The sequence below is a fragment of the Penicillium samsonianum genome, assembly GCF_028829775.1.
Source record: "Penicillium samsonianum strain IBT 33392 chromosome Unknown utg000002l_segment0_segment0, whole genome shotgun sequence".
NCBI classification, from domain to species: domain Eukaryota; kingdom Fungi; phylum Ascomycota; class Eurotiomycetes; order Eurotiales; family Aspergillaceae; genus Penicillium; species Penicillium samsonianum.
This window is the reverse complement of record NW_026643260.1, coordinates 5,001-32,017: the sequence shown is the minus strand read 5'-3', so window position 1 is coordinate 32,017 and position 27,017 is coordinate 5,001. Positions and strand designations below refer to the sequence as shown.

The 27,017-nt window shown below is 50.9% G+C and overlaps 7 protein-coding genes across 7 annotated transcripts; 2 read left to right on the top strand and 5 right to left on the bottom strand.

The window, feature by feature from the left end:
• Positions 1-1,306: 1,306 nt before the first annotated feature.
• N7471_001875 (ankyrin repeat domain-containing protein) lies at positions 1,307-1,945 on the bottom strand (the record flags this gene model as incomplete). The annotated part of the gene is made up of 1 exon (XM_057274595.1): positions 1,307-1,945. One exon carries the CDS (start codon positions 1,943-1,945, stop codon positions 1,307-1,309), a length of 639 nt encoding a protein of 212 aa, XP_057139233.1.
• A 16,390-nt stretch (positions 1,946-18,335) lies between these two features.
• N7471_001874 (uncharacterized protein) lies at positions 18,336-19,004 on the top strand (the record flags this gene model as incomplete). The annotated part of the gene is made up of 1 exon (XM_057274594.1): positions 18,336-19,004. One exon carries the CDS (start codon positions 18,336-18,338, stop codon positions 19,002-19,004), a length of 669 nt encoding a protein of 222 aa, XP_057139232.1.
• Positions 19,005-19,454: 450 nt separating this feature from the next.
• On the top strand, positions 19,455-20,334 carry N7471_001873 (uncharacterized protein; the record flags this gene model as incomplete). The annotated part of the gene is made up of 2 exons (XM_057274593.1): positions 19,455-20,004; positions 20,243-20,334. The coding sequence occupies 2 exons, from the start codon at positions 19,455-19,457 to the stop codon at positions 20,332-20,334; spliced, it is 642 nt and encodes a 213-aa protein (XP_057139231.1).
• Positions 20,335-21,290: 956 nt separating this feature from the next.
• N7471_001872 (uncharacterized protein) lies at positions 21,291-21,785 on the bottom strand (the record flags this gene model as incomplete). Its single annotated transcript, XM_057274592.1, has 1 exon — positions 21,291-21,785. One exon carries the CDS (start codon positions 21,783-21,785, stop codon positions 21,291-21,293), a length of 495 nt encoding a protein of 164 aa, XP_057139230.1.
• Positions 21,786-22,338: 553 nt separating this feature from the next.
• N7471_001871 (transposase) lies at positions 22,339-23,636 on the bottom strand (the record flags this gene model as incomplete). The annotated part of the gene is made up of 2 exons (XM_057274591.1): positions 22,339-23,091; positions 23,277-23,636. The coding sequence occupies 2 exons, from the start codon at positions 23,634-23,636 to the stop codon at positions 22,339-22,341; spliced, it is 1,113 nt and encodes a 370-aa protein (XP_057139229.1).
• Positions 23,637-25,257: 1,621 nt separating this feature from the next.
• On the bottom strand, positions 25,258-25,854 carry N7471_001870 (uncharacterized protein; the record flags this gene model as incomplete). Its single annotated transcript, XM_057274590.1, has 2 exons — positions 25,258-25,651; positions 25,727-25,854. 2 exons carry the CDS (start codon positions 25,852-25,854, stop codon positions 25,258-25,260), a joined length of 522 nt encoding a protein of 173 aa, XP_057139228.1.
• A 248-nt stretch (positions 25,855-26,102) lies between these two features.
• Positions 26,103-26,726, bottom strand: N7471_001869 (uncharacterized protein; the record flags this gene model as incomplete). The annotated part of the gene is made up of 1 exon (XM_057274589.1): positions 26,103-26,726. The coding sequence occupies one exon, from the start codon at positions 26,724-26,726 to the stop codon at positions 26,103-26,105; it is 624 nt and encodes a 207-aa protein (XP_057139227.1).
• Positions 26,727-27,017: the final 291 nt, after the last annotated feature.

Sequence of the window (27,017 nt, the reverse complement as noted above, 5' to 3'; positions counted from 1 at the left end):
ATAGAATTCAATCAAATAATATCTACAATTTCGACGAGAGCGGCTTTAAACTCGGCGAGGGTAAGCAACGAATGGTTATTTCAACTAAAGGTGGCTAATCTAGTATTGGAACTAGCGGCCCTAGTGAATCTCTCACTTCAATTAAATGTATTGCTGCCGATAGCTAGGTTATACCACCTTAGTTTCTAGTGAAGGGTGAATTTTATATAGAGAATTGGTATAGGAATACCAACCTTCCTAACGATTATTAGATTACCCTACCGCTAATAGCTAGACAGATAATACTATAGCCTTTCAATGGCTCCAATCATTTGAATAAAGCATAAAAAACCGCTATACGAAGGGCGGTTTTAGGCTTCTTCTTATAGATAATCATGGTTCTTATCTTACCTTTGAATTTATTAAATTCTGTGAAGACCACTTGATAATTCTATATTATTTCATCCCACATACTACGTATATATATCAACCGCTTAACGATATGCCGTTTTAGGTGCTAAAACATTATTTTCGTAAGAATAATAATAATATAGTATAGTGGGGTGGTTTAGTGAAGCAAAAATCGGACTTTTTTACGAGCATACATAGCGTTCGTCTCCAAGCATTCTAAGGCCGTATAATACGCTCTAGTTTTATAAAATGCGGTATATATCCTATAAATACCGATTTCGCTTTATAAAAGCTAGGCTGGAATAATGATCCTAATCTTCTAGAGCCAGTTTTAGAGATATAGGATAGTGATACCCCCCCTCCGGAGTTAAGCTCTATACCAAATTCACCGGTAAAAGACGTTAGAGACTTCCGGAAATACGCTAAAAAAATCAAGAGAAAAATCGACGATATTAGAGATAAGATTGACTCTATTTCTCCCAAGCTACGCCGTCAAATGGCTCCATTTTTAGCTAGTAGGCTTGCTTTAGTGGAAGCGGGCGCTCAGTATACGTAGGATAATATCAACACTTTAGACCTAAAGCGCCGGAAGGATACCAATAAAACCAAGCGAAGGGTTAATATGGGTGGCCCTCTAAGCTCTTTAAATGCAAAAAGGCATATAAAAGTGAGAGATAACGTAGAGAGGAAGAGATTAATCCAGCAAGCTAAAAAGAAGTGGATTGCAGCTTCTACTTCAGAAGCCGCTCTCTCAATGGAGAAGTGAAAACCAGGGGATCTTAATACGGGAGAAGAAAGTGCGGAAGCAGACGATTCTGTAAATATTAAATTCACCATAGATACTATAGGGGAAGGGTGCTAAATGTCATGTTTAAAATGGTGGGTAGATGAAGTTTTGCATTAGACTAGTTTTGCATTAGACCAGTGCGGCCCAACTCCCCCGGTGGGAGTTGGGCCGTGCTGGGCCGAGTATCTGTGTAATCTTGTCGTGTCCTCCATCACAAGCAGCCTGGAGCGCATTGCCGTAAGGTCCACCCTCCGCGTTGACATTGGCTTTTCGCTCTAGCAGTATCTGGGCAATATTGTCGTGTCCTCCAGCACAGGCAGCCTGGAGGGCATTGCCGTAAAGTCCACCCTCGGCGTTGACGTCGGCTCCTCGCTCTAGCATTATCTGTGTAATCTTGTCGTGTCCTCTAGCACAAGCACCCTGGAGGGCATTGCCGTACTCTCCACCCTGGGCGTTGACAACGGCTCCTCGCTCTAGCAGTATCTGTGCAATCTTGTCGTGTCCTCCATAACAAGCACCCTGGAGCGCATTGCCGTACTCTCCACCCTCGGCGTTGACGTCGGCTCCTCGCTCTAGCAGTACCTGTGCAATCTTGTCGTGTCCTCCATAACAAGCAGCCTGGAGGGCATTGCCGTAACGTCCACCCTGGGCGTTGACGTCGGCTCCTCGCTCTAGCAGTATCTGCACGGTTTGGCCGTGTCCGTTTTGTGAGGCCCAAATCAAGGGGTTTGCTCCTGCATCGTCCCTCGTATTGACATCCTGTTTCATGGTGGCAAGTAGAAAATTGATGGAGAATCTACGATGTGGTGATCCAGGTATGGAGAAACAGAGCAGTAGATTCAACTGGGAGCAAAAGGGACGGAGAGGAAGAAGAGAGAGAGAGAGAGAGAGAGCTATCTGGCTATCTACTACTATGGGGATCTGTCCCATGTGGGGACTGCTGCCTGAGGCAGAACCAGGCACCCAACAAAAATCAACCTCCTGGTCATGGCCGTTAAATGCTGCCAGGTTGAGCGCATTCATTGATCGCCGGTGTGTGTATGGCATTACTGCCTCCCAAAAGGTAGGATACCACAAAGAAACCCGTTTTTCACTCATATCATATACTCGATGCAGTCGATCGTTCACTTTTCGGTCTAATTTCAAAGACATCTTCCGCACGTGATCGGTCCAATGTACTGCTGAGTATTCTAAGAGGGCTTGAACATCAGAGTCGCCTTCGTCGTCTTCCAAATCCTCCATCAAAAGGTATCGCAAACATATATCGGCCATCAAATTTTCTGCATCACTTTGACCGCTCCAATATATATGATCAATCAATCAATCAATCAATCAAAGTTCAATTAACCTGTTGCAGTCTAACTAGTTGCGTATGACTATGCAGGTGCTTCATCCAACTGAAGCAAGAACTCGAGTCCAAACGCCGAGTTGGGATCACCAAGTATAGTGCATCCCAAGAGTATACAGATGCTGATCGTAAAGAGTGTGGAATCAGCCCATTCCTGTAACCCGTAAACCCACAAACCTATAAACCCATAAACCCATACATAAGAAATAAACATATAATGACTGCCATGGAGTGCACCCTCCATCTTCCACCTCTCACTTCTCACTTCTCACTCTCCCTTTCCATCCTCTGCAACCTCCCCCTGCCTCAGTTTCAATTGATGGTGTCGTTCTCCTGGCCAGTTGTTGATTGGCATGTTTGTCGACTTTGGCTGAGTTTCTCGTTCCACAGCATCATCTATCGTCATTGGCTAATACCCATCGTCTTCCACACCTAGCTCCATGGCCGCGAGGCCTGTTCGTTCGTCGTCGTCGTCGTCCTCGAGTCCCACATGTTGAAACTGCTGGAGGAGACCTGTTCGGTGCATGAAGTTGACCACGTAGCGGATGGCCTGCGGGTTTGACATGATCTTGTCGTAATCCATTTCCTTGATACCAACCGCCCACAGCTGCTCCCACAGTTTCGTGCGCGGAATGATATGTTGTGGGCACTGCATAAGAACATGCTTCGGTGTCTGTGAACCCTCGTCACAGCTGCATCGATCTGTCTCTGCTGCCTTGATTTTAAACAAGAAGTGTCGAAGCCCGATCCTCATTGTGCGCATTTGAATCAAAATTGCACATTGTGGCTTCGACAAACCTTCGTATAACCGAAGCGTCTTCTTGTTCGGCGCCTGCACCAAGCGCTTCGTGGGTGCGGAAGTTGTCTCCCGCTCCCACTGTTTCTCCCACCGCTCTCTGATTCGCTGGCGGACCGCCCTCTTAGCAGCTGCGGCGAGACGGATTATCGGATTATCCGCCCCGGTCGCAACTCCCATCCCCGCACCAAGAAGCGCTGCACTCTTTGCTTCTCCATCGGCAAATTCATTGCCGTCCACACCAACGTGTGCAGGGATCCACCTGATGGTGATGTCCGTTGGGTGTCTTGATTGGGTTTCGTTGCGCGACCGGATGACTCGTACGTGTTCGTATATCAGTCCAAGCACGTACTGGCCAGATGGTCGCTGTGGGTTTTGCACTGCCTGGATGGCAGCTTGGCTGTCTGTGAAGATGACCACTTCTCGAGCCTGTTGTTCTCCGTTATTTGAAATTGACCCGTTGTTTGGAATTGCCCCGTTGTTTGGAATTGTATCCTCGTTATCTTCTCCTGCCGCTTCTTTAAGCACCATTTCAATGCCGCTGAGCTCGGCAGCGTACACTGTGGACTGGGAGTCTTTGCCAAGATATTTCCTCTGAGACTTCACTCCGTGCTGGAGACTGGCCATTGATGCGCCAATATGGCCAGCGAAACCGCTCCCATCTGTGTAAACCATGCTGGCTTTATTTTCCTTGTCACAGACCGCTTTTTCCCAGATATCATCGTGGGTTTTTAATGCATTCTCCTGGTTCTCAATGAAGCAAGGGATCCTTGTCTCCCATGGTGCAAGAACGAATGCTTGCTTTTCCTCCCATTGCTCTCCTAGCTGTAGGCGTAGCGGCTTCTTCCATGCAATTGCTTCGGTCGGAGCCCACCCTCCGAGCTTTCTTTGGTTTGGTTTCCTAGCTTTCTTCGCCTTTGCCGTTTGTGGACATGCCCACTGTGGGCCGGTGAGGATTCTTATGGCTGTTTCTTCGACGACTTGCTGTAGTCGTAGCTTGATAGGGGTGATAAATAGCTCTATATCGAGTGCTGCTCCCGCCGTTCCGCGGAAAGCTCCACTGATTAGAATTGCCGCACGTTTCTGGATTTTTGTGAGTTCGTTGGTGAGTTTATCGAGATCGCCTTTTGGCATAGCTCTGGCAGCTGGGCAGTACCATGCAGACAGCCCCCATAGCATCTGTGGAATGATGACTGCCTGGTATACCTTCCGCATAGCAATCAGTGATGATCCCCATGTGGAGCCTGAGATTCCGCGGAGTGCCTCGAGGCTGCTGGCTCCTTTTGCTAGCATCTTCTTCCGGTGGGTTGTAAAATTGAGGTGTTTGTCAAGCCATACACCGAGGTATTTGGCTGTATCCGAAGGTGCGAGAATGATTGGTATCGGATCCCCTGGTATTATGACTGGCATGCCGTCATGGCCTGACGGGTCATCCGGCACCTCCCAGATATCCGTGTCTTGGGGGGATATGTCCGTGTCCCGGACCGATCGGTTCACGTTCGTATTTGTCGGGTTGGAGAAGTGGATCAGTTCGAATTTATCTGGTGCAAATTTTGCTGCATGTTTCCTGGCCCATATGGCCGCTTTTTGTAGTGCTTTTTCAAGAACCCGGACGTTCTCCTCATAGCTGTTCGATACCGCGAGAATGCAAACGTCATCCACCCATCCGTATGCCTCGCTCTCCCCGTAGTGTAGTCCCTGTAGGGTGCACGCACGAACCAGCGGAGCGTTGAAAAGGAGGAATAGGATCGGCGATATCGGTGAGCCCTGCGGGATGCCAGTTGGTGTCGGGAATACATCGCTTAGGTAGCCGTTTGGCAGTTTGATTCGAGTGCTTCTTCTAGTGAGAAATGACTGCACCCACGGAGTGAGCGTACCGAGTCCCATTTGTTGCATATTGTGTAGCAATCTCTCGTGAGATACCATATCATACGCACCAGCCACGTCGAGGAGTAGCATACTCGCTATCTTACCTTCTCCCCATGCCTGGTGTACCCGCCCGAGGATCAACTGGATTGCATGGTCGACGGATACCCCCTTTCGTCCCCCGAGGTGTGTCTTTGGGAGTAGATTGTGTTCCTCCACAAGCCATGCGATTCGGGAGGCCACAATTGCTTCGAGGATCTTACCGAGTGTATTCAAAAGTGCGACCGGTCGGTAAGACTTCGGGACTCGGTAGTCTCGTGGGCCGGCTTTTCGTAGTGTCACCGTGACGGAGGTTTGAAAGTGCTGGGGGTTGTGTCCAGTTTGTACACATGCGTCGAAGATAGCAGTGAGGAGTGGAACAAATTTCTTCTCTGATCGTGAACCTGGTTCCGCTAATGCACGCCATACCTTATTTGGCAGTGCGTCGTATCCAGGTGCTTTGTTCGGTGGCGCCTTCTTGATTGCAGCTCTTACTTCGGTGTCATTTACCGGTGGTAGCTGGAACTGCTCTCGATCAATCAATCAATCAATCAATCAAAGTTCAATTAACCTGTTGCAGTCTAACTAGTTGCGTATGACTATGCAGGCGCTTCATCCAACTGAAGCAAGAACTCGAAGCCAAACGCCGAGTTGGGATCACTCCCAAGAGTATACAGATGCTGATCGTAAAGAGCGTGGAATCAGCCCATTCCTGTAGATCCATCCCAATAACCCTGTAATCCCAAAAACCCATACATAAGAAATATATAACGATCGCCATGGAGTGCACCCTCCATCTTCCATCTCTCACTTCTCACTCTCACTCTTCCCTTCCATCCTCTGTAACCTCCCCTGCCTCAGTTTCAATTGATGGTGTTTTTCTCCTGGCCAGTTGTTGATTGGCATGTTCGTCGACTCTGGCTGAGTTTCTCGTTTCACAGCATCATTTATCGTCATTGGCTAATACCCATCGTCTTCCACACCTAGCTCCATGGCCGCGAGGCCTGTTCGTTCGTCGTCGTCGTCGTCCTCGAGTCCCATATGTTGAAACTGCTGGAGGAGACCTGTTCGGTGCATGAAGTTGACCACGTAGCGGATGGCCTGCGGGTTTGACACGATCTTGTCATAATCCATTTCCTTGATACCAACTGCCCACAGCTGCTCCCACAGTTTCGTGCGCGGAATGATGTGTCGTGGACACTGCATTAGAACATGCTTCGGTGTCTGTGAACCTTCGTCACAACTACACCGGTCTGTCTCCGCTGCCTTGATTTTGAACAAGAAGTGTCGAAGCCCGATCCTCATTGTGCGCGTTTGAATCAAAATTGCACATTGTGGCTTCGACAGTCCCTCGTATAGACGGAGCGTCTTCTTGTTCGGCGCCTGCACCAAGCGCTTTGTGGGTGCGGAAGTTGTCTCCCGCTCCCACTGCTTCTCCCACCGCTCTCTGATTCGCTGGCGAACCGCTCTCTTAGCAGCTGCGGCGAGGCGGATTATCGGTTCACCCGTTCCGCTCCCGGTCGCAACTCCCATCCCCGCACCAAGAAGCGCTGCGCTCTTCGCTTCCGCATCGGCAAATTCATTGCCGTCCACACCAACGTGTGCAGGGATCCACCTGATAGTGATATTCGTTGGATTTTGCTGGTTTTGGTTCCGTGACCGGATGGCCCGTACGTGATCATATATCAGTGCGAGCACGTATTGGCCAGACGGTCGCTGTGGGTTTTGGACTGCCTGGATGGCAGCTTGGCTGTCAGAGAAAATGACCACTTCTCGAGCCTGTTGTTCCCCGTTATTTGGAATTTCCCCGTTGTTTGGAATTGTGTCCTCGTTATTCCCCCCTGCCGCTTCCTTGAGCACCATTTCAATGCCGCTGAGCTCGGCAGCGTACACTGTGGACTGGGAGTCTTTGCCAAGATATTTCCTCTGAGACTTCACTCCGTGCTGGAGACTGGCCATTGATGCGCCAATGTGCCCAGCAAAACCGCTCCCATCTGTGAAAATCATGGCGGTTTTATCTTGCTTGTCGCAAACTGCTTCTTCGTAAATGTTGTTATAGGTTTCCAATGCAGCTTCTTGATTCTCAATGAAGCATGGGATCCTTGTCTCCCATGGTGCAAGGACAAATGCACGTTTCCTTTCCCATTGTTCTGTCGGTTGTAGGCGTAATGGCTTCTTCAATGCCAGCGCTTCGAGTGGCGACCAGCCTCCAAGTCGTTGTTCCGTTGGTTTTCTGGCTTTGTATGCAATTTGTGGACATGCCCACTGTGGTCCTGTGAGGATCCGTATGGCTGTTTCCTCTATGATTTGTTGTATTCGTAATTTGATCGGGGTGATGAATAATTCAATATCGAGTGCCGCTCCCGCCGTTCCGCGGAAAGCTCCACTGATCAGGATTGCCGCACGTTTTTGGATTTTTGTTAGTTCGTTAGTGAGCTTGTCGAGATCGCCCCTTGGCATGGCTCTAGCAGCTGGACAGTACCATGCAGACAGCCCCCATAGCATCTGTGGAATGATGACTGCCTGGTATACCTTCCGCATGGCAATCAATGATGACCCCCATGTGGAACCTGAGATGCCTCGGAGTGCCTCAAGGCTGCTCGCTCCCTTCGCTAGCATCTTCTTCCGGTGTGTTGTAAAATTGAGGTGCTTGTCGAGCCATACTCCAAGGTATTTGGCCGTTTCTGTGGGTGCGAGGATAGTTGGTATGTCTCCTGGTATGATAATCGGCATGCCGTCATGGCCTGATGGATCATCCGGCACCTCCCAGATGTCTTGTTCGGGAGCCGACTGAGTCGTTTGAGTCGTTTGAGTTGTATCCGTGTCCCAGGCAGATCGCACTATGTCTGCGTTCTGGACCGATTGTACTATGTCTGCGTTCTGGACCGATTGCACTGTGTCTGCGTTCCGGACTGATCGCACTGCGTCTTCATCCTGGGCCGATCGGTTCGCTTTTATGTTTGTCGGGTTGGAGAAGTGTATCAGTTCGAATTTATCGGGTGCGAACTTGGCGGCATGTTTCTTGGCCCATATGTCTGCTTTCTGGAGCGCTTTTTCAAGGACCTTCACGTTCTCCTCGTAGCTCCTAGAGATAGCTACAATGCATACATCGTCTACCCAGCCATATGCCTCGCTCTCCCCGTAGTGCAGTCCTTGGAGTGTGCACGTACGCACCAGCGGTGCATTGAAAAGGAGGAATAGGATCGGCGAGATTGGCGATCCTTGCGGGATGCCGGTCGGTGTAGGGAAGGCTTCGCTCATATAGCCGTTTGGTAACTTGATTCGTGTGCTCCTACCGGTGAGAAATGACTGCACCCATGGAGTGAGCGCACCGAGTCCCATTTGTTGCATGTTATATAGCAATCTCTCGTGAGATACCATATCGTATGCTCCAGCCACATCTAGGAGTAGCATGCTCGCTATCTTACCTTCTCCCCATGCTTGGTATACTCTCCCTAAGATCAACTGGATCGCGTGGTCGACAGACACCCCCTTTCGTCCCCCAAGGTGTGTCTTTGGGAGCAGATTATGTTCCTCCGCACACCATGCGATTCGTGTGGCAACAATCGCTTCGAGGATCTTGCCGAGTGTGTTTAACAATGCGACGGGCCTATATGATTTTGGGACTCGGTAGTCTCGTGGGCCGGCTTTTCGTAGTGTCACTGTGACGGAGGTTTGAAAGTGCTGGGGGTTGTGTCCAATTCGGACACACGCGTCGAAGATGGTAGTGAGAAGTGGAACAAATCTCTTCTCTGATCGTGAGCCTGGCTCCGCTAGCACCCGCCATAACTTGTTCGGCAGCGTATCGTACCCAGGTGCTTTGTTCGGTGGCGCCTTCTTGATTGCAGCTCTCACTTCGGTGACGTTTACCGGTGGTAGTTGGAACTGCTCTCGATGGTAGGCGTGGCCTTGTTGTTGTTGTCTTTGGTTGACATATATGTCGGAGAGGTCGGCTTCTGGTGGTTGCGGGAAGAACACTTTACGGAGTAGATTGACTTTCTCCGCGTCTGTCTCTGCAACCCCTCCTTCAGCTTTCTTTAACGCCGGCATCGCGCTTCCTTGCTGTTGTTGGCCTCGGTTCCTAGCCCATTTGGCCACCCTCCATAGCCCCTGGGGGCCCTGCTCCACGGCTTCTTCAATGAAACTCCGGAAGCCCCGCCGGAGAGCGGTCTTGATGACCTTCCCCTTTTGATTCCTAGCCAGTTTATATGTCTCCCAGTCCTCCTCGCTATGTGTCGCAAGGTATTGACGGAATATGCGGCGAGAGTGTTTGACAGCCTCCCCGCACTCCTTGGTCCAGGATGGGTTCGCATGCGGGCTTGGTTTGGCCCATGGTGTCGATTCCTGTACACCTCGCTGAACGATTTCGATCAGGTGGTTCACTGCATCGTCGATTTTTCGGGGGGTCGACAGCCGTGGTGGTTCGTCGATTCGTTGGGGGGTTGTTAATTGCGGTAGCATTGGGAGATTGTCGGCCACAAAGATGTCGAATTTCTCGGTATCCATGGCCTTCCAGAGCCGTCTCTTCACCTCGACAGTCGGTTCGGTGTCAATGTCGAGTAGTACACGGATCGGTAGATGATCTGAGTCTGCATGGCAGTCTAGGGCCAGTTCGCATACCACTAGTCTCTCGGTGAGGTCCGGTGTACCGAAGAACAGGTCGATTGTCGTTTGTTCTCCGTTCTGGTCCCTAGTAATCGTACCGGGTTCCAGCCATAGGTCAAGGTCCGCTTCGTCACAGAGCTCAATAAGCCTGTCAGCACCTATATCCTGCGTGGCCTCAATGCCTCCCCAGGCAGGGTGGTGGAGGTTGAAATCCCCTACAATCATAGTATACTGACTGCTCCTCCGCCGTTGGTTGCCCCCTAGCAGTTCGCTGAGAAGCTCCACTGTATCGGTGGTGCCGCATTCATTATATATGTTGAAGAGGCAGACCTCGCCAATTCCCGTTTGAATTCTCACTTCCTGGCAGAACTCGCTGTGTGCGTAGTGCGTCCAGTTGGTACCGATTCTCTTTGAAATATATATACACACCCGTGCTCTGCTTCCCGTCTCTGAACTAGACGGGAAGAGAAGCTCGTGTGTCTGTTTCAATGGGTGGTATGTCGTGTCATTGTATGGGTTCTCCCATGGTTCTTGCACTACAATGATATCCGCCTTCGCGACTTGCGGCTTCGCCAGGAAGTCCGCCATGACGACATCTCGCGAGCGGTGCGTGTTGTATTGGATGATGGTTAAGGGTGTATTATTCATTAAAAGTGGGGTGTTCTTCGGTATGCTTCTTGGTGAATTGGCGCGTTCTTCTCTCTTCCTGCATGCCGGCTCTATTGGTGAACTTCACCGAGGGAGCTGACATTGTGAGGTTGACCTGGTCGTCGAGGGTGCGTTTATTCTTACCCCGTGGGCCCGGTGTATGTGTTGCCATGTTGGTTTTGAAGATGGTGGCGTTCTCTTTGCCGGCAGCCCTATGCTTGCTAGCTGGTCGACGTGCGTTCCCGCTGGTAAGGGATAGTACCGATGGCTGGTATTCACTAGCCGATGCGGCCGGTGCCGATGACGATGGCGTACCTGGCATTACTGCTTCTTGGTCTTCGAGAATATATGCCTCATCCCTAGGTCGTTTCGATGTGTTGAGCATTGTCCTAATGAGGCCCTTGCTCCTGGTCGTCGTTGACGATGATGTCGACGCCCGGCTAGGTGCTCTGCGCCTTGGAGGTTCAGAGCGTGTCTCTACCGGTGTGTGGATTGATCGATCGACTCCCCTTGCCGGCCTTTGTGCCGACTGGCGGATCGACTCTCCAATTGCACTTGCCTCAGTGCTGTCAACTGTGAAGGTAGGCAGTATGTCCTCTGGCTGGGGTTCCTGGGTCCTCTGCATATCGGTATCCTCCGGTGATGTTGGCCCTTCGTTACTACTCGCCGGTTGGCCTGTGCTTGGTGTTTTATTCGATGTCTTTGATAGGCTTTGTCTTCCATTTCTGGAGCTTTCCTTGGTGGAACTCCAGGAGCCGCTACCTCCTGAACTCCCGGGTCCCACTGTTGTGGCTGCCGGCGTCCTTTCGGCAGCCATCGAGAGGTATGCCGGCACCCGGTGGTGCCGCTCCCTCGCCTGCGCAAGAACCTGCACCCTCTCGATCTCTCTGATGAAATCGGGGCACCGTTTCGACCATCCATTGTGTGCGCCCCCGCAATTGGCGCACTTTCGTTCACTGAGAGTTGCATCCTTTTTACGCTGGCAGTCTCGAGAATGATGCTTCTCAGCGCAAAAGACACACTTTGTTTCGTTGGAACAGGTGTTTCCTATATGGCCGTATTTCTGGCAGTTGTGACATTGGCGTATACGCGCAGCCCGGTCGTACAAGACCGTGGTAAGCACCTCCGAGTCCCAGAGTGTTCCATTATCGATTGCATTGTTGGCGGTATGTGGTGAGTTGAATTCAACGATCAGTGATCCGGATTTCTTGCCTTCTGGGAGGACAAGCCATGACACCTGGGTAATCTCGGCAGTGTCCCCCCAGTTGAACAGGTTCTCAGTAAGCAACTGCTTTATGATACTCTGTTTCCGGCCTTGCTCTCCGAGTCCTACCGCCGAATTGATACCGAGAGACCGTACATTGACATCATGTACAACAACCCCCCAGCTCGGCAAGCGCACTTCCGATCCCTTCCACAGGTGCTTCACCCACGTAGTTCGGTGGCATCGCATGATTTCTGCTTCCTTCGCGGTACGAAGACTGAGCGAGACATCCCCCGACTTCAATTGTCTGGCTGCGACAAACTTGGCTGATGCCACTGTCACTCCATACGTGGCTTTTGCTGCTCTCACACGTGCCCTCTCAGCTAGCTTCGTGATCTCGGCAGGGGTCTGTGTACGGAAGTGTTTAATACCGTCGGAATCACCCAGTTTCACGACGATCTGGCGGTCCTGGATGAGATCGGAAGGCGATGCGGGGTTAGTCGACGTCGACCCATGACTAGATAAAAAGTGCGTCGGTGGTGGCGCGCTTTTGACAGCGTCGACATACGATCGGATCCGATTTGATCCATTGACATTGGCATTAACATTCGAAGAAGCAATTCTCACCGCATGAATGTCTTGTTTAATTTGGCTGGTCTCCTGGCGCAGCTGTTCAAATTGCTGCTTCCAGTCCTGGCCAATTGGGTTCTTAATCAGGTCTGTGGTGAGTTCCTGGATGGATTTGAGATAGTCTAATACTGGTCTCGGGACTTTAACAGAGTTGTTACTGCTGATATGATTCAGCAACTGGCGTACGTCGTAGTTGGCATCCAATATGCGCTCGTTGATGTTGGCTGCAGAATTTTCGCGGCCCCCTGAAAGGGGCGGCCACTGGCTCCCTGGCGCCACCATACCTTCCACCAATATATAATTGGTATCAGGAGATGGAGCCGGAAGTTACAATTAACTTGCAATTAAAATGAGGACCGTAGCCCGCGGCGTTGTGGTGCAATTTCAAAAATTAGATTCGCGCAAAGATATGTGTTTTGAACTGCTCTCGATGACCAGTGTGGCCTTGTTGTGATTGTCGTCTTTGGCTGGTGTATATGTCGGAGAGATCTGCTTCCGGTGGCTGCGGGAAGAACACTTTACGGAGTAGATTGATTTTCTCTACGTCGGTTTCCGCATAGGTCCCCTCCGTGGTCCTTAATGCCGGCATCGTACTCCCTTGCTGTTGTTGGCCTCGGTTCCTAGCCCATTTCGCCACTCTCCATAGCCCTTGGGGGCCTTGGTCCACTGCCTCTTCAATGAAGTTCCTGAAGCCACGTCGGAGAGCAGCTTTGATGATCTTCCCCTTCTGGTTCCTAGCCAGTTTGTATGTGTGCCAGTCCTCCTCACTGTGTGTCGCAAGATACTGGCGGAACATACGGCGGGAATGCTTGACAGCCTCTCCACATTCCTTGGTCCAGGACGGATTCGCTTGCGGGCTTGGTTTGGCCCATGGTGTCGATTCCTGCACACCTCGCTGCACAATGTCGATCAGGTGATTTACTGCGTCGTCGATTTGTCGGGGTGTTGTCAGTTGCGGTGGCATTGTAATATTGTCAGCCACAAAAAGGTCGAATTTCTCGGTGTCCATGGCCTTCCAGAGCCTTCGTCTCTGTGCCTCGGTGGCCGGTTCGGTGTCAATATCGAGTAATACACGGATCGGTAGATGGTCTGAATCTGCATGACATTCCAATGCCAGTTCACACACCACCAATCTCTCCGTGAGATCTGGTGTGCCAAAGAACAAGTCGATTGTCGTTTGTTCTCCATTTTGATCCCTAGTGATTGCACCAGGTTCTAGCCACAGGTCAAAGTCTGCTTCGTCACAGAGCTCAATGAGCCTATCAGCGCCTAGGTCTTGTGTGGCGTCAATGCCTCCCCATGCAGGGTGGTGAAGGTTGAAATCCCCTGCAATCATGGTGCGTTTTCTGTTGCTATCTAGCAATTTGTTGAGATGTTCCACCGTGCCGGTAGTGCCGCACTCATTATATATATTGAAGAAGCAGACCTCGCCGATCTTGGTCTGGATCCTCATCTCCTGGCAGAATTCACTGTGTGCATAGTGCGTCCACCCAGTTAGATGCTTCGATATATATATGCATACCCGGGCTCTCCCTCCTGTCTCTGAGCTCGACGGGAAGAGCAGCTCGTGGGTCTGTTTCAGTGGATGATATGTGGTATCATTATACGGGTTCTCCCATGGTTCCTGCACTGCGATGATGTCTGCCCGGATGACTTCCGGTTTCGCCAAGAAGTCCGCCATGACGACATCTCTCGATCGGTGCGTGTTGTATTGGATGATGGTGAGTGGTGTATTAATCATTGGAGGTGGTCTCGGTATGTTTCTTGGTGAATTGGCGAGTCCTTCTCTCTTCCTGCATGGTTGCTCTGTTGGTGAACTTCACCGACGGGGCTGACATTGTGAAGTTGACTTGATCTCCGAGCGTACGCTTATTCTTGCCTCGTGGGCCCGGTGTATGTATTGGTGCACTGGTGTTAAAGATTGAGTTCTCCTTGCCAGCTGCTCTTTGTTTGCTGGCTGTCGTGCGTCTGTTCCCGCTGGTGCGGGGTAGCACTGATGGTTGGTATTCACTGGCCGAGCCGGCTGGGGCCGATGAGGATGGTGGCTCGGATATCATTGCATCCTGGTCCTCGCGTATATATCTGCCGTCTCGAGGTCGTTTGGTTGTATTACCAGTGCTTGTATCGCTAACACTCGCATTGAGCACCGACCGGAAAAGGCCTTTATTTCTTGTCGTGGCAACCGACGACGTTGTTGATATCCGGCTTGGTGCTCTACGCCTCGGCGGTTCAGAGCGTGTCCCTGTTGGCGGCGCGTGTATTGACTGGTTGAGTCCTCGTATCGGCTGGCGGATTGACTGACGAATTGACTCCCCAATTTCATCCGCCTGGGTATCTCCTGCCATGAAGGCATGCCCGCGTGGTGTATCCTTGGCCTGTTGGGCCTGGAGTCTAGATTCTGGCCGACGTTCCGGTTGGGGCTCTTGTGTCCCCTGCATCTCGAAGTCTGTCGATGATTCGGCCTCTTCGTTGCTGCTACTTGCCGGTTGGCCTGAGCTTGGTGCTTCATTCGACGCCTTTGTCAGGCTTCGCCCTCCATTTCTAGAGCTTTCCTTCGTGGAAGTCCTGGGGCCGCTACCCCCTGAACTCCCGGATTCCACTATTGTGACTGCCGGCGTCCTTTCGGCAGCCATCGAGAGATATGCTGGCACCCGGTGGTGCCTCTCTCTCGCCTGTGCGAGAGCCTGCACTCTCTCGATTTCTCTGATGAAATCGGGGCACCGCTTCGACCATCCATTTTGTGCGCCCCCGCAATTGGCGCACTTTCGTTCGCTGAGTGTCGCGTTCTTCTTACCCAGACAATCCCGAGAGTGGTGCTTGTCTGCGCAGAAGACACACTTGGTTTCGTTGGAACAGGTGTTTCCTATATGGCCATATTTTTGGCAGTTGTGACATTGGCGTATACGCGCAGCACGGTCGTACAAGACCGTGGTAAGGACCTCTGAGTCCCAGAGAGTGCCGGTATCGATTGCTTTATTCGCATTGTGCGGTGAGGTAAATTCGATAATCAGGGAGCCGGATTTCTTGCCTTCGGGAGGAACAAGCCAGGCAATCTGGATGATTTCTGCATCATCCCCCCAGTTAAACAGGTTCTCAGTGAGCAATTGCTTAATGATCCCTTGCTTCCGATCCCTGATATCCGCCGCCGTTTGTATCCCGAGAGACCGTACGTTTACATCGTGAACGACAACCCCCCAGCTCGGCAAACGCACTTCCGAATCCTTCCACAAGTGCTTCACCCACGCTTGCCGGTGGCATCGCATGATTTCTGCTTCCTTCGCCGTGCGTAGGCTGAGCGAGATATCTCCCGATTTTAATTGTCTGGCTGCGACAAATTTGGCTGAGGCCAGCGTGACTCCATACGTGGCCTTTGCACCCTTCACCCGGGCCTTTTCCGCCAGTTTCGTGATTTCAGCAGGGGTTTGGGTCCGGAAGCGCTTGACGCCGTCGGAATCACCCAGTTTGACGATGACCTGGCGGTCCTGGAGGAGATCGGAAGGCGTTGCGGGGCTGGTCGACGCCGACCCATGACTCGAAAGAAAATGCGTCGGCGGCGGTGCATTCTTGACAGCATCGACATACGATCGGACTCTATTTGGCGCATTGGCATTGGTATTCGAAGATGCAATTCTCACCGCATGGATATCCTGTTTTATCTGGCTAGTTTCCTGGCGCAGTTGTTCAAATTGCTGCTTCCAGTCCTGGCCAATTGGGTTCTTAATCAGGTCTGTGGTGAGTTCCTGGATGGATTTGAGATAGTCTAATACTGGTCTCGGGACTTTAACAGAGTTGTTACTGCTGATATGATTCAGCAACTGGCGCACGTCGTAATTGGCATCCAATATGCGCTCATTGATGTTGGTTGCAGAATTTTCGCGGCCCCCTGAAAGGGGCGGCCACTGGCTCCCTGGCGCCACCATACCTTCCACCAATATAAAATTGGTATCTGGAGATGGAGCCGGAAGTTACAATTAAGTTGCAATTAAAATGGGGACCGTAGCCCTCGGCGTTGTGGTGCAATTTCAAAAATTAGATTCGCGCAGAGATATGTGTTTTTCAGCACGATCGTATAGGACCGTGGTAAGCACCTCTGAATCCCAGAGAGTCCCGGTGTCAATTGCTTTGTTTGCAGTATGCGGTGAGGTGAACTCGGCGATCAAGGAGCCGGATTTCTTGCCCTTTGGGAGGACAAGCCAGGCAATCTGGGTGATTTCTGCATCGTCCCCCCAGTTAAACAGGTTCTCAGTAAGCAACTGCTTTATGATACCCTGCTTCCTCCCTTGCTCTCCGATCCCAGCAGCCGTGTTAATACCGAGAGATCGTACATTGACATCATGCATAACAACCCCCCAGCTCGGCAGTCGCACTTCCGACCCCTTCCCTAGATATTTCACCCAGCACTGGCGGTGGCATCGCATTATCTCCGCTTCCTTCGCAGTACGGAGGCTGAGCGAGATATTCCCCGATTTCAATTGCCTGGCTGCGACAAATTTAGCCGATGCCACCGTCGGCCCATCAGTGGCTTTTGCTGCTTTCACCCGGGCCCTTTCCGCGAGTTTAGTGATTTCAGCAGGTGACTGAGTTCGGAAACGCTTGATGCCGTCGGAATCACCCAGTTTGAGGATGACCTGGCGGTCCTGGAGGAGATCGGAGGGCGTTGCGGGGCTGGTCGATGCCGACCCATGGCTGGACAAAAAGTGCGTCGGTGGCGGCGCATTCTTGACGGCATCGACGTACGATCGGACTCTATTCGGCGTATTCGAGGATGCAATTCTCACCGCATGGATATCTTGTTTTATCTGGCTGGTCTCCTGGCGTAGCTGTTCAAATTGCTGCTTCCAGTCCTGGCCAATTGGGTTCTTGATCAGGTCTGTGGTGAGTTCCTGGATGGATTTAAGATATTCCAACACCGGTTTCGGGACTTTAAGAGAGTTATTACTGCTGATATGATTCAGCAACTGGCGTACGTCGTAATTTGCATCCAATATACGCTCGTTGATGTTGGTTGCAGAATTTTCGCGGCCCCCTGAAAGTGGCGGCCACTGGCTTCCTGGCGCCACCATACCTTCCACCAATATGAAATTGGTATCAGGAGATGGAGCCGGAAGTTACAATTAGCTTGCACTTAAAATGGGGACCGTAGCCCTCGGCGTTGTGGTGCAATTTCAAAAATTAGGTTCGCGCAGAGGTATGTGTTTTAATCCACGTCGAAGAGCCGCCTTAATGACCTTCCCTTTTTGATTCCTAGCTAGTTTGTATGTGTAAGCAATTTAGCAGATAATATATTATAGCCTAATGGTAGGTTATAATATTTTATAGGGAAGTAGTATTAGATAAGCTATATATATTATATAAGACATTATATAATATATATATAAATATGTATGTGGTTATACTTATCCTAAATAGGTAACTCAGATGGCGATGGTAAGATTGATTATTGTTATATATAGGAGTCTTTGCTTCTTATATAGTTCATTAGGAGGCAAATGATGAGATAATCTATGATATCTGTATTATCTCATTGTCTATGGTATTAGAAAGGAAGTCATAATATAATTTTTTACTATATATAGGAGTCTTTGCTTCTTATATAGTTCATTAGGAGGCAAATGATGAGATAATCTATGATATCTTTAGGGTATTGATGCTACCACCCCCCTTGGATAATACCACCCCCCTTTGGATCATACCACCCCCCTGCCTGAAAATTCAGTACCGCCTTCCCGATCGGGTGCGACACTGAATTGAAGCCTGCTTCTGCTTACCGCTCTCCACACCGCCTTCGTGTCAAACTACCCATATAATACTAGCAAGACGGCAGATACCTACAATTTATATGTAAACCCCATACAAAATTAAGTCACTTTTGTCACATAACACTCCGTACATACATGTAGATAGGATCAAACAAATTGATACTCCAATTCTGGTTTACATACATTAACCTGCCTTCTTCCAACCCATTTTCTTCATCAATACCTTCATCATTTCTATCGATTTTATCGCCAAAACCGTCAATATGGCCTCCCTAGGCCTTGATTATCTGGATTCGGATCCAGATTCCGACCCTGAGGTTGTTCCCGAGTCTCCACCTACCGAGCCAATCACCGTACCACCCACCATGCCAAGCACCATGCCAAGCACTATGCCAAGCACCGAGCCAAGCACCGAGCCAAGCACCGAGACCTTCACATTCCCACTTCCCCCGTTAGACCAGCATTTTAGCACCCCAGAGGAAGGAATCGCAGCAATCAATTCCTTCGCTAGGCCACATGGATATGCCGTTTCAACCCTCCGATCAAAAACCACAAAGAAAGGGGTAAAGAAGACGGTTCGACTATGCTGTGACCGCGGTCGTACATACCGAAACCGGGGTCCCGATGGTGTAGAGCGTAAGCGCCAATCAACTACACTTACAATCGACTGTCCCTTCGCTATTTCCCTTCGGCTTCAGGATACAAATACAAAGTGGGTCCTAACTGTGGAGAATCCTACGCATAATCATGAACTATCGCCACCATCAACCCACCCCGCTCACCGGAAACAGGAGGTTCTCACAAAGGCCGAGGATCTCGAGAAGATGCTTAAACAAGGGCTGCCTACCCGCAAGATCATCACTGGAATACGCGAGGATCCTGATTCTTATATGACTTCCCGTGATGTGTACAATTACCGGAAGAAGGTTTAGAGCCGATTCCTTCAGGGTCGTACCCCTCTTCAAGCATTGATGATGGAGCTTCCAGAGGATGGTAATTGGATCTTTCAGTATGAGATCGACGATAAGAGCCACGTTACCACTTTGTTTTGTATGCACAAAACAAGCATCGCTATGTTGAAATCAAACCCCTGGGTAATTTCTATGGATTGTACGTATAAGACAAATCGATATGGCTTGCCATTGCTAGACATCGTTGGTTTTTCTGCTACTGGTTCAACCTACCATCTCGGCTTTGCTTTTATGAAGGATGAGAAGGAGGATAGCTATCAAGTTGTCCTATAGTGCCTTGCTGAGGCCTACATATCCCTTGGACTTAACCCCCCCCGTACAATCCTAACCGATAAGGAGCAAGCCCTAATGAACGCAATTGAGGATGTTTTCCCAGAGACGAAGAATATGATCTGCTTATAGCATATCAATATGAATATCATGAAGAAGGCACGCCCACTACTTTCTGATCAACTCAAACAAGCTATCCAAGAAGCTAGAAGCCAGTCTAATTCAACCCAAACCGATTCAACCCAAGCCTCCACTCGCCACCGCCGTCGCACAAAAGACCAGGAAGCTAAAGAACTCCAACAGAAGGTTGACGAAGGCTGGAAGGAGATGCTAAAGCGATGGAACCGAGTCGTCTTTGCCCTAACAATTGATGACTTCAATACACAATGGGCAGTATTCAAAGAGAGATATGCCGATCCAATTTTCAGTCCTCTTCTCGACTACATACAGGCTGAATGGATTGATGATTACCCCGAGAAGTTTCTTCATTTCCACACAAAGCAATACCTTCATCTCAATGAAATCGCTACTTCTCGTACAGAGGGAGGACACTGGCTCCTAAAGCAGGATCTTCTAGTGTCCACAAATGACTTGCTAGTAGTTCTCCAGACCTTTGAGCGCGTTGTCGAACTACAATTCAGTCGAATTACGAACAAGATCGAGGACGAGAAGATCAAAATGCTTACACATTGTCAACCGCTCTATTCACGACTAGTCAAGAGAATCTCATTAAAAGCGATACAGCACACAAATGACATTTACAAACGATACCTACCAGAGGCACCGGACAAAGAACCAATTCCTAGATCATGCAACTGCAATTCGAAGGCCACGTCTGGATTCCCATGCATACATATCATCCAGCAATATAACGAAGAGAAGAAGAGCCTAGAACCTGATTTATACCACCAACACTGGCATTTACATAGTGTTTCTGCACCGCCAATTAATCCTCTCCTTCTTATTCAAGATCCTCTCCAAGTTCGACGACGGGGACGTCCACGGGGAGCGAGAAACTTAATCACCACCACCCAGCAAAGCACCCAGGATATCCTCCCTTCGCCAGATCCCCTCACCCAGGATCGATCCACCCGGCGAGAACCATCAGCATTCGAACATGTGCTTTCGCAAGAAGGTGGGCGTGGACGTGGACGTGGACGTGGACGTGGTCGAGGACGGGGACGGGGACGGGGACGGGGAACCGGTAGTGGTGAGACTGGCAGTGGTAATCGTGGACGTGGAAAACGCGCGCGGGGAGATACCTAAGAAGCAGGATAATCAATATGTAGAGTATTAAGGCAGGAATCAGGCAGAATGTACGATTTTTTCTCATTAAAATGCAGTGTTTTTAACTATGTAAACCAGAATTATAAGGTGGTGGCAGAATACATGGCAGAAAACTCTACAGTGGCAGAAAAGTATGGCAGAATTCAGTGTCGCACCCGATCGGGAAGGCGGTATTGAATTTTCAGGCAGGGGGGGGTGGTATGATCCAAAGGGGAGTGGTATTATCCAAGGGGGGGTGGTAGCATCAATACCCTATCTTTATTACCTCAGTATGATATAATCTATGATATCTGTATTATCTCTGTCAGAGATCACGTGACCCCCTCTCTCTGTTTGCTCCTAGCCTTTAGTCCCAGATAGCCTGTAGATAGTTTCTTCCTCTCTCCACGCATCTAGAGATTTTCCAGCATCTACTATTTCATCGTAGATTCCTAGATTCTCTCTCCCTCAATCTCATTGTCTATGGTATTAGAAAGGAAGTCATAATATAGTTTGGGGATTGATATTCGTACCCCCCCTATGGATAAACGTACCCCCCCCTGCCTGCAAAATCAGGTGCATACTACTACCGCCTTCCCGATCTGGTGCGACACTGAATTCTGCCATATATTTCTGCCATTACAGAGTTTTCTGCCATATATTCTGCCACCACCATATAATTCTGGTTTACATAGTAAAAAACACTGCATTTTAATGAGAAAAAATCGTACATTCTGCCTGATTCCTGCCTTGAAAATCTACATATTGATCATCCTGCTTCTTATGCAACCCCCCGCGCGCGTTTTCCTCCCCGTCCCCGTCCTCGACCACGTCCCCGTTCTTCGGTGCTTGTAGGTTCAGCACTAGCAGTTTCACCACTGCTAGTTCCACGTCCACGTCCCCGTCTACGTCCCCGTCCCCGTCCACCTTCCTGCGAAAGCACATGTTCGAATGCTGATGGTTCTCGCCGGGTGGATCGATCCTGGGTGAGAGGATCTGGCGAAGAGAGGATATCCTGGGTGCTCTCCTGTATGGCTTGCTGAGTGGTTGACTGGCTGATGAAGTTTCTCGCTCCTCGGGGACGCCCTCGTCGTCGAACCTGGAGAGGCTCTTGAAGAAGAAGGATAGGATTGATTGGGGGAGCAGATACTCTGTGTAAATGCCAATGTTGATGGAATAGCTCAGGTTCAAGACACTTGTGTTCATCTTCGTACTCCTTGATTATGTGAATACACGGGTATCCAGATGTGTGCTTCGAATTGTAGGTGCATGACGGTGGAATAGGCGGTTTATCGTCTCCCTCTGGAAGATAATGTGCGCGAAGGTCCTTCACATGTTGAATTGCCTTGCTTGAGACTATTCCAATTAGTAGTCTATGAATGGGTAGAACTTTAGTTGGCCTTCTGATTTTGTTGTTTTCGATCTCGTCCTGGATTTTTCTGAATTGAAGCTTGACCGCGCGCTCAAATGCCTGAAGAACAACTAGTAAATCACTTGTTGAGACATGTAGGTCCTGCTTTAGGAGCTAATGAGCTGATTCAGTTCGAGAAGTGGCTATCTCTCTGAGATGAAGATAGTGAGCGGTGTGAATATGAAGAAACCTCTTAGGGCAGTCATAGAGCCATTCCTTTTCAATGTAGTCAACTAATGGCTGGAAGATTGGATCCTTATAGCGCTCTTTGAAAAGCTCCCATTGGTGATTCATTGCTTCAATAGTAGTGGTATAAACAACTCGGTTCTAGTGTCGAAGCATTTGCTTCTAGCCTTTATCAAGTTGGCGACGTTCCTCCTCTAATTCGGCTTTTGTTCTCCGCCGGGAGGCTGACTGGGTGCTCTGCTGAGTGCTCTCCTGGGTGGTTGACTGGTTGGTTGACTGGGTGCTGGCTTCTCGTCGAGCTTTAGCGATCTGGTCGGAGAGAATTGGTCGAGCTTTCTTTAAGATGTATATGTTAATATGCCAGATACAAAGCATACCTTTCGTATTCGGGAACACGGTGTCGATAGCATCCATTAACGCTTGTTCTTTATCCGTAAGAATCGTATGGGGGTATTCAAGACCTAGGGAATCATAGGCCTCAGCAAGACAATTTAAAACAACTTCATAGCTATCGTCCTTTTTATCCTTTATAAAGGCAAAGCCAATATGAAAGGTTAATCCGGTAGAAGCAAAACCAACAATGTCAAGGAGAGGTAAACCGTACCGATTAGTCTTATACGTGCAGTCCATCGAGATAACCCAGGGATTCAATTTTAGCATTATAACACTCGATTTGTGCATACAAAATAACGCGGTCACATGGTTATCATCGTCGACTTCGTATCTAAAGATCCATTCTCTACCCTTCGGGAGCTCTATCAACAATGCCTGAAGAGGCGTACGGCCGGCGAGAAATTCCATATTAATCTTCTTCCGAAAATTGTAGATATCACGGGGTGTAAGGGAAGAATCTAGATCACTCTCTCGGAGCTTGGTAAGAATCCGACGGGTAGGGATACCTTGCTTGATTTGCTGCTGTATTTCATCAGCCTTGCTAACAAGCTCTCGGTGGCGATGGATAGGGTGGGTTGACGGGGGGATGGGCCATGGTTATGGGTTGGATTTTCGACTGTGATGTTCCAAGTTCCGGTGTTATGCTGGAGCCGAAGTGAGATAGCGAACGGGCATTTATTAGCGAGGGTTGTGGGATTCCGTGAAACAGAAAGATTCGTATCAGGAACAGAAAGATCATCCTGGGTTTCTGGAGGGATCGTTCGCCATCGATCACAGGACAGCCGAATAGTCTTCTTAACACCTTTCTTCGTACGTTTTGAACGTCGGCTTATCACTGCATAACCATAGACGCGGCCATGGTCATTGATAGCAGTGATCCCAGCCTCTGGTGTGGCATATGACTGGTCGAGAGGGGGAAGGGGTATCTCGGTGCTTGGTAGGTTGATTGGCTCGGTGCCTATCTCCGGGCTTGGCAGGGTGCTTGGCAGGGCGGGTGGGGACTCGGGAATGACCTCAGGGTCGGAATCTAGATCCGAATCCAGGTAATCAAGGCTTAGAGAGGCCATATTGACGATCAATTTGATGGTTTGAATGCATTTGTGAAGATATTGATGAAAAAATGGGGTTGAAGAAGGCAGGTTAATGTATGTAAACCAGAATTGGAATATCAATTTGTTTGGTTTAGTCCTATGTATGTACGGAGTGTTATGTGACAAAAGTGACTTAATTTTATATAGGGTTTACATATAAATTGTAGGTATCCGCCGTCTTGCTAGTATTATATGGGTTGTTTGACATAAAGGCGGTGTATAAAAAAAGGAAGGCGGTGGGGAAGGCGGTCAATGATGCCTGATTTTGCAGGCAGGGGGGGGTACGTTTATCCATAGGGGGGTACGAATATCAATCCCCTATAGTTTTTTACTATATATAGGATATCTAGGTTCTTCCTAGATAGAGCCAGTAATTTATATATGATCTCCTTCCTACCATAATAGAAATATACTATACTATTATATTATACACTATTATACACTATTATGCTAAGAGCGTATACGCGCAGCACGGTCGTACAAGACCGTGGTAAGGACCTCTGAGTCCCAGAGAGTGCCGGTATCGATTGCTTTATTCGCAGTGTGCGGTGAGGTAAATTCGATAATCAGGGAGCCGGATTTCTTGCCTTCGGGAGGACAAGCCAGGCACTCTGGGTGATTTCTGCATCATCCCCCCAGTTACACAGGTTCTCAGTGAGCAATTGCTTAATGATCCCTTGCTTCCGATCCCTGATATCCGCCGCCGTTTGTATCCCGAGAGACCGTACGTTTACATCGTGAACGACAACCCCCCAGCTCGGCAAACGCACTTCCGAATCCTTCCACAAGTGCTTCACCCACGCTTGCCGTTGGCATCGCATGATTTCTGCTTCCTTCGCCGTGCGTAGGCTGAGCGAGATATCTGCCGATTTTAATTGTCTGGCTGCGACAAATTTGGCTGAGGCTATCGTGACTCCGTACGTGGCCTTTGCACCCTTCACCCGGGCCTTTTCCGCCAGTTTCGTGATTTCAGCAGGGGTTTGGGTCCGGAAGCGCTTGACGCCGTCGGAATCACCCAGTTTGACGATGACCTGGCGGTCCTGGAGGAGATCGGAAGGCGTTGCGGGGCTGGTCGACGCCGACCCATGACTCGAAAGAAAATGCGTCGGCGGCGGTGCATTCTTGACAGCATCGACATACGATCGGACTCTATTTGGCGCATTGGTTTTTGCGGCTGTCTGACCAGGCAGTGCCGCGACGCTACCATCTGCCGGATTATGGCTGAACGCCTCTAAGTCAGAATCCGTGCCGGAACGCGGCGATTTCGCCCCGCACGTCGTAGTTGGATACGAATAGGCCTTCGGGCCATGCACCTCAGCAGGCTGGCGACGGCTCCCGGGGAGAAACCCTCGAGAGCTGGCTAGCGGATTGTAATGTCACCTCGCGCGGGGATAGATCCTCTGCAGACGACTGAAGTGACCAAGCGGGTCGTGTAAGCGGTCAAGTAGCCTTGTTGCTACGAGTCGCTGAGCGTCAGCCCGACCTTGGCTAGATTTGTTGGTTTTACACCTCCCCATCATTTGTTCCGGCAGTGCCGGGCGCTTGGAGGGGGAAGCCGGATGGCGGGCCTCGGGCCCGTGTCTGAGCGGCAACTCTGCTAGCCAGTTGGTTCATCGGCCATGGGAACGACCGGGTTAGCATACGGCACCTTGGCAGGGGGGCGATTGACGCCGGCGGTTTCCAGGGCTGCCGGATTGGGGGGATTGAGGTATTTGCCAGTTGACTGGCGGCCTTGGGCCCTGGGGGCTGGGGACGGAGGCTCTGGGCACTCGCCAGTTGGCTCGGGGGGCGCGAGGGGGCCGATCTTCCGGACACTGGGGGCGCCGGGGCTTTTGATAGGGGGGAGTATCGACGGGGCCCCGTCTATGGCAGTAGCCGGCAGAGAAAGCCCGGCACCAGGGGGCTGGAAATATGGACTTCGGCCCGGGGTGGGGGGGGAAACGGGGACACCTTTCCGCCGCGGGCGCCGCCGGGGCTTTGCATGGGGGGTACTATAGACAGAGCCCCGGCCATGACAGTGGCCGGAAGAGAAAGCCCGGCACCAGGAGGCTGGGGATGGGGGGCACTAGTTACTCGCCAGTTGGCTCGGGGCTTGGGCGGGGGGTCGAAAGGGCGGCGCGAGGGGGCCAGTCATTTCGGCACTGGGGATGCCGGAGCTTTTGATGGGGGGTGGTAGAGGCGGTGCCCCGTCCATAGCGGCAGCCAGAAAAGAAAGCCCGGCAGCAGGGGGCCAGAAATGGGGCCTTCAAGTTGGGCGTGGTGGGCCCATCACGCGACTTTACGATTTCTCAAACGACCAAGTCCTCCAAAAATCCGAAATGTCACCCAGCTTTCCAAAAAGGTGGCCCACTTTGTATGGTGTTTTGGTCGTGCACGGACCAGCCCCATACAAAAATTGCCCCCCGGAGCAATTTCTAGCCACTTGTACTGCATTTTCAATTTTTACCCCCCAAGTGGGGTCGGTGGGTTTGTGTAGAAGCGACCAGGGCCCGACGGCCCGGGGCTGAGGGATTGAGGGCCCGCGACAGTGGTTGCGTTGCGTTGCGCGAGGAATGCCGGGGCGGCGGGGGATCTTACGGTGGGGGCCCTGGCAGGGTGACCCTCGCGGTAGGACACCCCGGCACGCCGGTGCCCACGCAACCACGCGCTGCAGGCGGGCCCCGGTCCCCCGGTCCCGGGGCGAGGGCGCCACCGGTGGTGCTTCGCGCCCCAGCGTGGGGGGCGCAGGGCGCCAGTTGGCGCGGCGGGGGAGTTGGCCGCTCTGGCCGACGGGGCGAGGGCAGTTGGAGAGGGGGAGCCGCGCGAGGCGCGAGGGCCCGGGGGGGGGGGGGGTTCAGGCGGGGCCACCTTTCCGGGGGACCCAGGCCGGGGCTTTCGAACGGGGGGCACTACACGCAGGGCCCCCTCCCCTAGGCTTGCCAGTGGAGAGAGCCCTGGGACAGGGGGATGATGAGTGTAGGCACATTGGCTACTCGCCAGTTGGCTCGGGGGCTTGGGCGGGCGACCTCGACGGCCACCTTCCGGGCGCCGGCGTGGGCGGGGCTTTGCATGGGGGGTAGTATGCATAGAGCCCCGTCCATGGCGGTAGCCAGCGGAGAGAGCCCGGCACTGGGCCCCATCGCGGCCCCCCCGGCACAACATATATATATATCCGGGCGCAATATATATATCCTCTGTCGTGTGGAGGTGAGTGCCACTAGGAACATGGAGCACCTGTCTATCGATATATATATATATATCTCCATGCACATGCCTGTCCCTCCAAATGATGGGGGCGAGGGTGCCCCAGGGAGGGGATTGCCGGGGGCACCTCAGGGGGCTTGCCCCCGAGGCCACGCCCGAAGGACCTCTCACGTG